This window comes from Pygocentrus nattereri, chromosome 19, assembly GCF_015220715.1.
Source record: "Pygocentrus nattereri isolate fPygNat1 chromosome 19, fPygNat1.pri, whole genome shotgun sequence".
NCBI lineage: Eukaryota > Metazoa > Chordata > Actinopteri > Characiformes > Serrasalmidae > Pygocentrus > Pygocentrus nattereri.
In genome coordinates this window covers 16,157,902-16,170,645 of record NC_051229.1, presented here as the reverse complement: position 1 = coordinate 16,170,645, position 12,744 = coordinate 16,157,902, and the positions used below count along the sequence as shown (strand labels likewise).

The 12,744-nt window shown below is 41.2% G+C and overlaps 1 protein-coding gene across 1 annotated transcript; it reads right to left on the bottom strand.

Annotated features, from left to right (window-relative positions):
* Nucleotides 1-6,447: 6,447 nt before the first annotated feature.
* LOC108427107 (cortexin-1) lies at nucleotides 6,448-12,005 on the bottom strand. The gene is made up of 2 exons (XM_017697050.2): nucleotides 11,846-12,005; nucleotides 6,448-8,178 (listed from the first exon to the last, which is right to left on the bottom strand). Exon 2 carries the CDS (start codon nucleotides 8,106-8,108, stop codon nucleotides 7,776-7,778), a length of 333 nt encoding a protein of 110 aa, XP_017552539.1. The 5' UTR covers nucleotides 8,109-8,178; nucleotides 11,846-12,005; the 3' UTR covers nucleotides 6,448-7,775.
* Nucleotides 12,006-12,744: the final 739 nt, after the last annotated feature.

The following is a 12,744-nucleotide window of genomic DNA, read 5'->3' as shown; positions in this document are numbered from 1 at the left end:
ATGTTTCTCTGTATACTTTTTTAGCCCCCTTTCACCACATACTTCAATGGTCAGGAACCCCACTGGACCACTTATTTTGGTGGTAGGTCATTCTCAGCACTGCAGTGACACTCATATGGAGGTGTGTTAGTGTGTGTTGTGCTGGTACAAGTGGATCAGACACAGCAGTACTGTGTTTTTGGTCACCACATTGTCACTGCTGGACTGAGAATGGTCCAAAAACCAAAAATATCCAGTCAACAGTGTCCTGTGGGCAGCGTCCTGTGACCACTGATGAAGGACTAGAGGTTGACCAACACAAACTGTGCAGCAGCAGATGAGCTATCATCTCTGATTTTACATCTTCAAGGAGGACTGACAAGGTAGGAGTGTCTAATTGAGTGGAGAGTAAGTGGACACAGTGTCACTGTCTGATCCACTTTTACCAGTGCAACATTATATATATGTTCACTTCCAGGGCCACAGGTGTATAAAACCAAGCATCTAGGCATGCAGACTGCTTCTACAAACATTAGTGAAAAAATGGGTCACTCTCCGGAGCTCAGTGAATGCCAGAATGGTACCGTGATCCAGTCGTGAAATTTTCTCGCTACTAAATATTCCACAGTTAACTGTCAGTGGTATTATAATAAAGTATACATACAAGTATATATATATATATATATATATATATATGTGTGTGTGTATGTGTGTGTGTGTGTGTATAGATAGATAGATAGATAGATAGATATAAAGTATCTCACAGAAGTGAGTACACCCCTCACATTTTAGCAAATATTTTATTATATCTTTTCATTGGACAACACTATAGAAATGAAAGTTGGATATAACTTAAAGTAGTCAGTGTACAGCTTGTATAGCAGTACAGATTTACTGTCCTCTAAAAAAATTCAACACATAGCCATTAATGTCTAAATATACCTCACAGTGAACATGTCCAAATTGTGCTAAATTGTGTTGTTGTCCCTCCCTGGTGTCATGTGAATTGTTAGAGTTACAAGGTTCCGGGTGTGAATGAGGAGCAGGGTTGTTAAATTTGGTGTTTTGGGTACTATTCAACATGGCACCTCATGGCAAAGAACTCTCTGAGGATGTGAGAAATAGAATTATTGTTCTCCACAAAGATGGCCTAGGCTATAAGAAGATTGCTAACACCCTGAAACTGAGCTATAGCACAGTGGCCAAGGTAATACGATTTTCCAGGACAGGTTCCCCTTGGATCAAGCCTTGGCAGGGTTGAAGAAGCTGAGTCATATCCAGAGGTTGGCTTCAAAAAATAGATGCATGAGTGCTGCCAGCATTGCTGCAGAGGTTGAAGAAGTGGGAGGTCAGCCTGCCAGTGCTCAGACCATATGCTGCACAATGCATCAAACCGGTCTACATGGCCGTTGTCCCAGTAGGAAGCTCTTCTGAAGCTGACGCACCAGAAAGCCCACCAACAGTTTGCTGAAGACAAGCAGTCCAAGAACATCTATTATTGGAACCATGTCCTGTGGTCTGACGAGACCAAGATAAACTTGTTTGGCACAGATGGTGTCCAGCATTTGTGTGGTGGCACCCTGGTGAGGAGTACCAAGACAACTGCCTCTTGGTTCATTGAGGGAAACATTAATTCTAACGTACTGCGACATTCTGAAGCAGAGCACGATCCCCTCACTTCAGAAACTGTGCCGCACGGCAGTTTTCCAACACATTAATGAGCCCAAACACACCTCAAAGATGACAACTGCCTTGCTGAGAATGCTGAAGGTAAAGGTCACAGACTGGCCAAGTATGTCTCCAGACCTAAACCCAACTGAGCACATGTGGGGCATCCTCAAGTGGGAGGTGGAAGAGTACAAGGTATCTAACATCCACCAGCTGCGTGATTCAGATTCAGATTCAGATTCAGATTCCTTTATTGATCCCAGGGGGAAATTGCAGTTGTTACAGTTGCAGCCATTTACATAAAAGAATAAACACTTTAATAATTTAAAACAATATAGAGAAATTTGCAGTATGTACACAAGATTTAAGTACTTATGAATACAGTAAAGTGGCAGTGATTGTGATAATAAATATGAAACATCTAGTATAAAGCAGTTCCCTCTGAGTTATTGCACACACAATTGTTGTTATTGCACATATGAACAGTTTGGTATTGAGTTTTGTGAATCACACACCGAGGGAGGAGGGAGACGATGAGTCTTGCACTGAATGAGCTCCTGTGTCTCATCACCGTGTCATAGAGTGAGTGGGAGCCATTGTCAATAATGGCCTGCAGCTTAGACAGCGTCCTCCTCTCCGACACTGCTGTCAGTGAGTCCAGCTCCACACCCACAACATCACTGGCCTTGCGGATCAATTTGTTGAGTCTGTTGGCGTCTGCCACCCTCAGCCTGCTTCCCCAGCATGCAACAGCATAGAGGATAGCACTCGACACCACAGACTCATAGAAGATCCAGAGCATAGCCTGGCAGATGCTGAAGGACCTCAGGCGCCTCAGAAAATAGAGACGACTTTGGCCCTTCCTGTAGAGGGCGTCAGTGTTCTTAGCCCAGTCCAGTTTATTGTCAATATATACACCCAGATATTTGTAATCATCCACCGTGTCCACACTGACCCCCTGATGGACACAGGGGTCACCGGTGCCTTGTCCCTCCTCAGGTCCACCACCAGTTCCTTTGTCTTTGTCACATTGAGCTGCAGGTGGTTCCGGTCGCACCAAGTCCTTCACCGTCGCCCTGTACTCATCCTCAACTCCCTTGCTGATACATCCAACTATTGCAGAGTCATCAGAAAACTTCTGAAGGTGGCAAGTCTCTGTGCAGTAGCTGAAGTCTGTGGTGTAGAGTGTGAAGAGGAAGGGAGAGAGGACAGTTCCTTGTGGAACTCTAGTGTTGCTGACCACTCTGGCCGACACAGTGCTGCAGGCGTACATACTGTGGTCTGCCAGTCAAGTAGTCAACAATCCAGGACACAAGGGGGGCATCTACTTGCATCACTGTTAGCTTATCACCCAGAAGAGCAGGCCAGACGGTGTTAAATGCACTGGAGAAGTCAAAAAACATGACCCTCACAGAGCTGGCTGGCTTATCCATGTGAGCACATACACGGGTGAGCAGGTAAATGATGGTGTCTTCAACACCCAGGTGGGGCTGATAGGCAAACTGGAGGGGATCTAGAAAAGGCTAGAAAAATATGGGTCGGAGCTGATCCAAGACAAGCCTCTCCATGGTCTTCATGACATGAGACGTCAGTGCCACTGGCCTGTAGTCCTTGGCATCACTGGGTCGTGGCGTCTTTGGAACAGGAACAATGCAGGATGTCTTCCACATCATGGGGACCCTCTGGAGGCTCATGTTGAAGACATGTTGAAGTACTCCACACAGCTGTGCTTTAAGCACCCTGGGTGGAACCCCATCAGGGCCTGCAGCCTTGTTTCTGTGGAGTCTCTTCAGTTGTCTTCTCACCTGGTCAGCAGTGAGACACACTGTAGAGGTGATATGTGGGGGAGTGATGGAGGTGTGAGATGGGCTGTCACGAGAGGGGGGCAAGCTATCAGGAGGGGGAAGGGGGTGAGTGGAATGGTCTGCTGAGGACTGGCAGCAGAGGAGTCAGGCTGGGTGGGACAGCCTGCCGTGTCAAATCTGTTTAAGAACAGACTTAGCTTGTTGGCCCCATCCACGCTGTCCTCTACTCCTCCGTTGTTGCTGGACCTGAAGCTGGTGATGGTCATTATTCCATTCCAGACCTCCCTCATGTTGTTCTGCTGGAGTTTCCACTCCAGCTTCCTCCTATATTTGTCCTTCGCCTCCTTGATAGCTGTCTTCAGTTCCCTCTGGATCGTTCTCACCTCCACTCCGTCTCAAGCTCTGAAGGCCCTCTTCTTCTTGTTGAGGAGAGCCTTAATGTCCTTTGTTACCCACAGCTTGTTGTTTGGGTAACATTTAACAGTCCTGGTTGGGACAGTGGAGTCCACACAGAAGTTAATGTAGTCCGTGATACACTCTGTGAGCCCGTCGATGTCCTCTCCGTGCGGCTTACAGAGTGCAGACCAATCAGTAGCCTCAAAGCAATCCTGCAGTGCCTCGTAAGTCTCCCCAGACCATCTACTCACTGTCCGCTTGGTCACAGGCTGACTCTTCACCAGCAGCACATAACAGGAGCTGAGGTGTACCAAGTTGTGGTCTGACCTACCCAGAGGGGGGAGGGGGGAGCAGCTGTATGCGTCCTTAACATTAACATACAACAGGTCAGTGTTCTTTCCTCTCTGGTGGGACAGTCCACATATTGAATGAAGTGTGGTAGTGCCTTGGCCATAGCGACATGGTTAAAGTCACCTGATATGGCAATAAAGGCACTTGGGTGTTGCGTTTGGAGACGTGCTGTAGTTGAGTAAATGACGTCACTTGCCGACATCGGGTTGGCAGAGGGTAGACAGTCACGATAATGGCATGCAAATACTTGCGTGGTAAATAATATGGCTTGAGTCCAACAGCCAACAGCTCAATGTCCAGGCAACAGGTACGTTCCTTTATGGTAATGTGACCAGGGTTACACCAGCGGTTATTGACTAGCACAGCGAGCCCACCTCCTTTGCGCTTACCGCTCTCGGTGCAGCCCCGGTCGGCCCGAACAGTCTGGAAGCCATTGATGGAAACATGGTCATCCGGGATGTACTGGTGTAGCCATGTCTCCAAAAAGCACATTAAACTACACTCCCTCTGACTCCTGGCTCCTGCTGTTAGCTCGTCCATCTTATTAGCCAGCGACTTCACATGATGTCATCATGGAGGAGTGGAAGAGGATTCCAGTAGCAATCTGTGCAGCTCTGGTGAATTCCATGCCCAGGAGGGTTAAGGCAGTGCTAAATAATAATGGTGGTCACACAAAAAATTGACATTTTGAGCATAATTTGGACATGTTTACTATGAGGTGTACTCACTTGTGTTGCCAGCTATTTAGGCATTAATGGCTGTGTGTAGAGTTACTTTCAGAGGACAGTAAATCTATACTGCTATACACTCCTTTATGTTATATTCAAGTTTTATTTCTACAGTGTTGTCCCATGAAAAGATATTATAACATATTTGCAAAAATCTGAGGGATGTACTCTATTTTGTGAGATACTGTTTGAATATTCTGTCTTCTATTTCTAGTTATTTATTCCAACCTACCTGCATTCCATGCATTTTTATAGCCACACATGTAATTTGAGTGATAAACAACAGTTTGTCTCCTTTTATGCAAAATTTCACAAAATTTCAACCTTAAATAGTTGTTTTGAATTCTTGCAACTAATTAGCACTTAAATTGGTGAATGTGTACAATGAGATTGTTAGCTGATATTTTTGTAGACCTTGTTATGTTATTATCATTTTTAGCCCCGGTATATGTGTATTTGTTTTTATATGTATATGTGTCCATCCATCCATTCATCCATCATCTTCCGCTTCTCCGGGGTTCGGGTCGCGGGGGCAGCATCCTAAGCAATGAGGCCCAGACTATATATATATATATATATATATATATATATATATATACAGAATATTAGGGTGGCAGTTATAAAAAAAAAAAGAAGAACTTGTTAGTAAGAAGGTTTTTGTGCCTGGAGGCTATCTTTACGGTGTTCAAGGCTGCTTCTATCAAGAAAATGTGGAGATGTCACGTATAACTTTAGGCTCCATTAAGTCTGCACATCGCACACACACACACACACACACACACGCATATACACACATACAGACACACATACATCCACTAAGTCTGCACATCACACACACACACACACACACACACACAACACACACACATACATCCACTAAGTCTGCACATCACACACACACACACACACACACAACACACACACACATCCACTAAGTCTGCACATCACACACACACACTTACACACACACACACACATATACATACATACAGACACACACCTTTCATCTCGATTGATTACACTTCATCTTTAGCTTTAGGTAGTATAAAAATCAGGCATTACAATGTTCTTAGGTGCATTACAATGTATGTTTTATGAGTGTGCAGTCGGGTCGTTCATCTCTGTAGGCCCTAACAAAGAGTGCTTGTCTCTCTGGCTAACGCTGATTAGCTGAAGAAGGTCAGATACGCAGGGTTGTTATAAATTCTTTTGGTAAAACCTTAGCGGTTAGTTTGGGCAGGAGCACAGAGAGTTGGGACTCTGGGAGAGAGAAGCAGGAACTCTATGTTTTGGGAGATGGGAGAAAGACTGAACCACAGTGAGTCTACACTTCCACAGGTTTACTGGAGTGATGGGTGCCTTAAAGGCTCTCAAGCCTATTTTTTTCCTTCATTATCATAAAAATTGTTTTGTCCAGCGTTTTTTACAATAAACTGGTATAACTCCTTTTGGACTCATGTTGGGTTTTTTTACACCACAACGGACATTTTTTCCATTTTCACAATCTTACAGTGCTACAAGGTGTACCAACAATGCAGACAGCATTGGTCAGCAAGGTCAGTATTTGTATGTGTTTTGTAAAGACATCTGCAGTGATTAATGTGTGACAAAGGAAGAATTTTACTAACCAATTTCTCAATCAAATACTGTAGAGACTACACACAGGGAAAAGTCCATCAACTCATCACAGGTTTATGAAATCAGCCATGTAACAATGTCAAACTGTGCAGAAACTGAGACCAGTCCATTTGTTAACCATACAACAGTAGGAAAGTGCTAAAAAGAGCTGTATAAGTACTTGTATAAAAAATAAAGTGTTTTGACATGTGTAAAGGCACAACATCTGAGGTTATGATCAACACCACTGATCAACATCAGGTGATGGAGAACACTGAAGAACAATCAGTACAAAACATAGGGCCTACGTAGGAAAACTATAAAGTTTACAGCAAAAGAAACAGTCATAAATCAATTTGACAAAGTTTGTCATCATTCAGTACAACAGGTCCAAAAACTTGTATATAATGCCCTAATCAAGTCCACAAACAACTACAGGAGTTGAGTCTGCATGGAAAGTCTGTGTAGTACACACATGCAACTTTATGGGATTATAAATTTATTATGCAATAAAAGTTTGATTTAACATCAATATAAACATGTAGAAAATGGTGAAAACCCTGGAAACCTAATATCTGAACTATGTACACAATCTTTGTCTGCCACACCATCAGGCTCAACATCCCCCTATGGATTTTAACACAGTTTGAATATCATTTGCATATTCAAAAACAAGTGACCACTTCCAACAGAATGTGTTCAGGAGAATCCCCAATATCAGCCATCTTTTATTTAAAGGAATAGCTTGACCAAACATGCTAACATGCTAATTATGAAAACAAGGAGCTACCAGTTAATGGCATTTCCAAAATACAAACTACTTTGGTTAACTGTAAACACGAACTGGCAGCCATCAACTGGCAGGATGTAATTGCCACAATGCTAGATTCTGTGGCTAACTGTGATAGCCGTTAGCCTGGAGTTAGTTTTATGTCATTTCCATAATGCTAGCTTATCCTGAACACAAGATAGTAAGCATCACTTGCAATGATGCAATTTCCATAATGCTATCTACTGCGGCTAACTGTCTTAAGTTACCAGCGAGCATGAAGCCATTACTGTAATGTTCAGTTGTGACTATTAGATTTCATTCACTGCTAGCAACACCAATATTTTTGACTAACCTACTCCTTTAATTGTGTCAGCTGGGCTTCCTAAAAATGAGATCTCCATGCCTGACCACTGCGAGAGTGAACCTTTTTTTAGTTTAGCAGCTGTTGTTCATTACATATTATACCACAGCGCTTTCAAACTGTCCTCTTTCCAGGCGGTCTTTGTGATCCCTCCAGGTGGAGGCTGGCATGCTGCTGTAAGGGTCCAGCAGGATCCGGAAGCAGCGCACCAACAGGAAGACCAGGATGAGCAGCAGAAGGCCGACAAAGCACAGTGCAGTGCTCTGTTCTGTGTCTGAGGCCAGAGGAAGCCCAGCTGTGGCTCCAGAGCCTGCAGCCGGACTCACGGACTGGAGGTCATAGCCCAGCAGCGGAGCTCTGCTCATCTTGTCCAGGAAAGAGGCCACTAGGTCTATCACTGGATGGTCAGCAGGTGCGGAGGTGACGGACATCAGTCGCACAGTCTACTGTATCTGGAGGCAAGTCAGGAAGACCTCAAAGGATGGAGCTCCAGAATGAGATCTAAAGGTTAAACAGATTACACAATTAAGCAATTAACATCCTCCTTTATTACTGAGGTACAGAGGGCAGGAGCGTCAGTCATAAACACTGCTTAAGTGGCTAGAATTTCAACAGGACAAGAGACTACAGTCACGTCTGCATTTAGATCCATTTGAAAAACACCAGTAAATAAGGTGGTCAAAAGCTGGCATGCCAGCATAGTCTGGTCCCCTTGAGAGGGAGCGGTCACTGCAAATCAATACAAAGTTTTTCACTTTTATCCTATGATGAAACATTTCTATCCTGATGGGAGTGGAGATATTCAGAATAAAAACCAATGAATATCATGTTAATCATATGCTATAACCTTCTCCCTCACCAGATTTCAACCAAGTTGAACACCTTTAGGAGATTTTGGATTGATGTGTTAGACAACAGTCTCCATCACCATCATCAAAACAACAGTTGAGGGACGATCTTTTGGGAGAAAGGTGTTCCATCCACCAGCACAGTTCTAGAGAACTAGAGAATCTATGGCAAGGGGCACTGAAGCTGTTCTGGAGGCACATCACCTTATGTTGCTTTTTCCTTTATTCTGTCACCAACCATTCATACATTAAAATGCAAAGTTTGAAGTTTCATACAAAGATCAAATAATAATAATAATATACTTTATGTACTTATAGAATAGTATATTTCATATAACTATATTTTACATAATAAAAGACTGCCCAAAGTGTTTTTCAAACAAAGAACAACTACAAAACAAAAATAACTGCAATAAATAAATGAAAAATAAATCAAAACAAATGTAATAAACAAGTATAAGACACAACAAAAAATGAATAAAAATAGAATTATATATTAATTTAATTATATTAATACAAGAGTATCTATCATTTAAAATATTAAAATAGTGTATAGAACATCTGCTAGTTTCTAATTTATAGTATTTCAGTCTGCACTGTATGAATTATTGTTAAATAAAATAAATTATCAATATGGCATGCGATTCCACCACACTAGTGCTGTGAATAACTGAAAAAACAAGCATAACAGAAAAAAATAAAAAATTAAAAACAAAATAAATGTGACAAAATATTACATCAAATGAAATATTTAAAAAAAACATGATATGAAGAAAATACTAAGACAACAATGATGAATCTTTATAATTGTGGAATTCTAGTTCAGCAAATAAATAAATAAACAAACAAACAACAAATAAAGCAGCATCTACATCTACTCTGACTAAAACAGGAAGAGGCCTTGTCCAAGCTGTATTGAACCATAATCACATTAGTGATGTTGTGGCGAATTACGCTGTTATTTATATAAACAGCAGTAATAATGGGCATACAGTGGAACGCTCACTGGTAGCTAATGGTAACAACACACTTGTACATCTTCAGGTGTCCTCTTCAGCCAAGCAGCATAATCCTCGCCTGGAGGGCTGACGAGTGTAGAGTGAATTCAAGCAGAAGGACAGAAGCTTCTATTTCAGGCACAAATGTGCAGCGAAGCAAAGGCACTGATTGATTTTAATCTTAAGAAGCCCTCAATCAATATTCACCACATAAAAGAGACACACAACACTGCTAAATAATGAGGCTACCAAGGTTGGCAGGAGCAGTGGGCTACATATATAAGACAGAGATGAAGATACATGAATGTTACTGAGGTTATATACAAAATCTTTTAAAGGAGAAATCCATCGATATTTCAAAAGTTCTGAAAAAAGAACATGAGCTATTCAGAACAATTTGATGTGAATTGGTTCACTGTAGGCAAACTTACCAGCTCTGATTTCTTTACAGTGGTGGTGATAGGAACCAGGAGTCACAATGTCAACAACATTAATGTAGAGGAACCACAACATGTTTATGATGTTGATGATGGTAAAAAAGTGACTTATCTGCAAAGTTTTCTTTGGGGACTGTTTGTCTTATAATAGTCTGTGTGTACCTCTCCACCATGAATGGATTTTTAAAAATACATTTTTGATCAGAAGCTTATCTCAAAGCTATTGTAAAACTCAGGCATCAGGCTTTCAGCTCTATGTCATATAATAATTTTCTGTGAGGTTCATTAGCACAAGTTGGGAATCACTGTATTTTTTAAAAATACAATTAAAATGTATTATTATTATTATTATTATATCCAGAATGCCTTGCATTTTAAATGTGATGATAAAATCTCAAGCAGATAACATATCAAGAATAACTATAAATAAATAATTACAACAACATATAGTATTTACCATTTAATAACTTTTCCTGAAAACCCTTCTGGTGTCTAGCTCACAGTATTTCATTCTACGTTATAAAAGTTATCATGAATTTATTATGAGATTATTACTATGACAAGTGATTCCAAACTTTTGAAAGCTAATGTACCTTTCAAATTCATTAAACACCTATTTCCTTTTGCCATGGTTGTAAACAGTTTTGACTTGATAAGTTTGTCAATAATGTTGCATTTGGCATCAAACCACTCTGAATATCTTTATGTCTTAACCATTTCATTATAGAGCAATTTCAAATCACTGGAATTCTCTTTCAACCCTCACAGAGCTTCTGTCAGTGTTGCTCCCATTTGTTTTCCTGGCCCAGTTCTCTTCTATTGGATTGTTCAAGATCAAGAGTAAACAATAACTAGTATCCCTAAAAAACAGTTTATCCTGTAAAATAACAGGATAACAGGATAAAAAATAACTTCCATTCCCCAGTTTCATGTGTTATGATGTTATCATGTCAATGAAAGCATTTTTAATCAGGTCATTCTAAATGTTAAAGTGTTGCATTTGCAGGAGTATCCTGAAATTTCAGAACATTCTACTGACAACTTTCTACATTTTACAATATTTTTACAAGACTTCTTATTACGCCTGTTTTATGCTTTTTATGCTGAGTAGCTCAGCAAATTTAACTCCAACTGGCCTCTCGGCCGCCTTCACATAGACAGGGTAATATGTGGAGGTTGAGGATAAACCAAAGGCTTCTTCTAACAGAGCCAAATAGAAAAAAGGTCATAAAGTTCAGACTTTACAGCAATTCTAAAATTGTACTTGCAATAATCTGCTTGATTTCTTTGATAGTTTTTGGGGAAAAAGCAGAATCTTAACACTTTTATAATGTAGGTTTATATTGGACACTGAATCTTTTCCATGAAATGCGGTGAAGGGTTTGCAGAGCTGACACTGAATGTATGGATGACGCTGAAAAATAATTTTATTTAAATGACTTATGAATCTATTTCTCTCAGAATAACTGGGTTTATGACAAAGCCTCTCCAGAGATTACAAGACTGAGAACAGAACCAATTAATCAACTAAGGATGAGAGACGTTCAGAAAAACGCCTAGATCAAAACAAACAACTAACTCATCAACACCAACAAACAATCACAGATCAATCTAAAGCCTCACTGATCCACCAGTCTTCAGCTCTTCATCATCACTGTCCTGTAGGATCCTTTTATTCCTTCAGTCCAGTGAGGACTGGTCAAGACTAGCAGCCTGATAAACTCAACTCAGACCTGTAAAATGGTCAGCAGCATAATTATGATATAATCACATGAAGTTCTTTGACTTTGCTCTGAGTGTAAAGAGCTGTAAATGCCTTCCTGCAGCTGAAGCTTTAGCTCTCTGCTGTGTTTAAACTCCTGTATGTTAAAGCCGCTCTACTCACCCCTCTCTCTCTCTTTGTTTCTCTCTCTCTCTCTCTTTCGCATGCGCGGGTCTTTCTCCATCCCACCGCTTCTCACTGATGATGCGCGCTCTGCCGCTTCAGCGCAAGCTTCACCATCGTACCACGCGCCACGTCTTATTGGTCTGGAGAGCACACAGAGGGGGAGTCCGAGAGCAACAACTAAACCTGAAACAAGGATTTATATAAGCCATCTTCATCCTCCTCCTCACCATCCTCCTCCTCCTCACTGTCATCATCATCACCATCACCATCACGTTAAACTGTCTTCATCATAATCCTCACTGATGACCATTAATTTAACTTACAGTGGGTTGCAAAAGTATTCATACCCCTTGAACTTTTCCATATTTTGTCACATTACAACCACAAACATAAATATATTTCACTGGAATTTAATGTGAAAGACCAACACAAAGTGGTATACAATTGTGAAGTGGAAAGAAAATTATACATGAATCAAAACATTTTTTACAAATAAAAAACTAATAAGTGCGACGTGCAAAAGTATTCAGCCCCCTTTTCCCTGAGTGCAACCAATTGCATTCAGAAGTTGCCTGATGACTGCTAATGACTCAAAAGGGTCCACCTGTGTGTAATCTAATCTCAGTACAAATACAGCTGCTCCGTGACGGCCTCAGATGTTGGTTAAGAGAATATTGGGGAGCAAACAGCATCATGAAGTCCAAAGAACACACCAGACAGGTTAGGAATATGGTTTTGGAGAAGTTTAAAGCAGGCTTAGGTTATAAAAAGATTTCCCAAGCTTTGAACATCTCACAGAGCACTGTTCAATCCATCATCCGGAAATGGAAAGAGTATGGCACCACAGTAAACCTGCCAAGACAAGGCCGTCCACCTAAACTTACAGGCCGAACAAG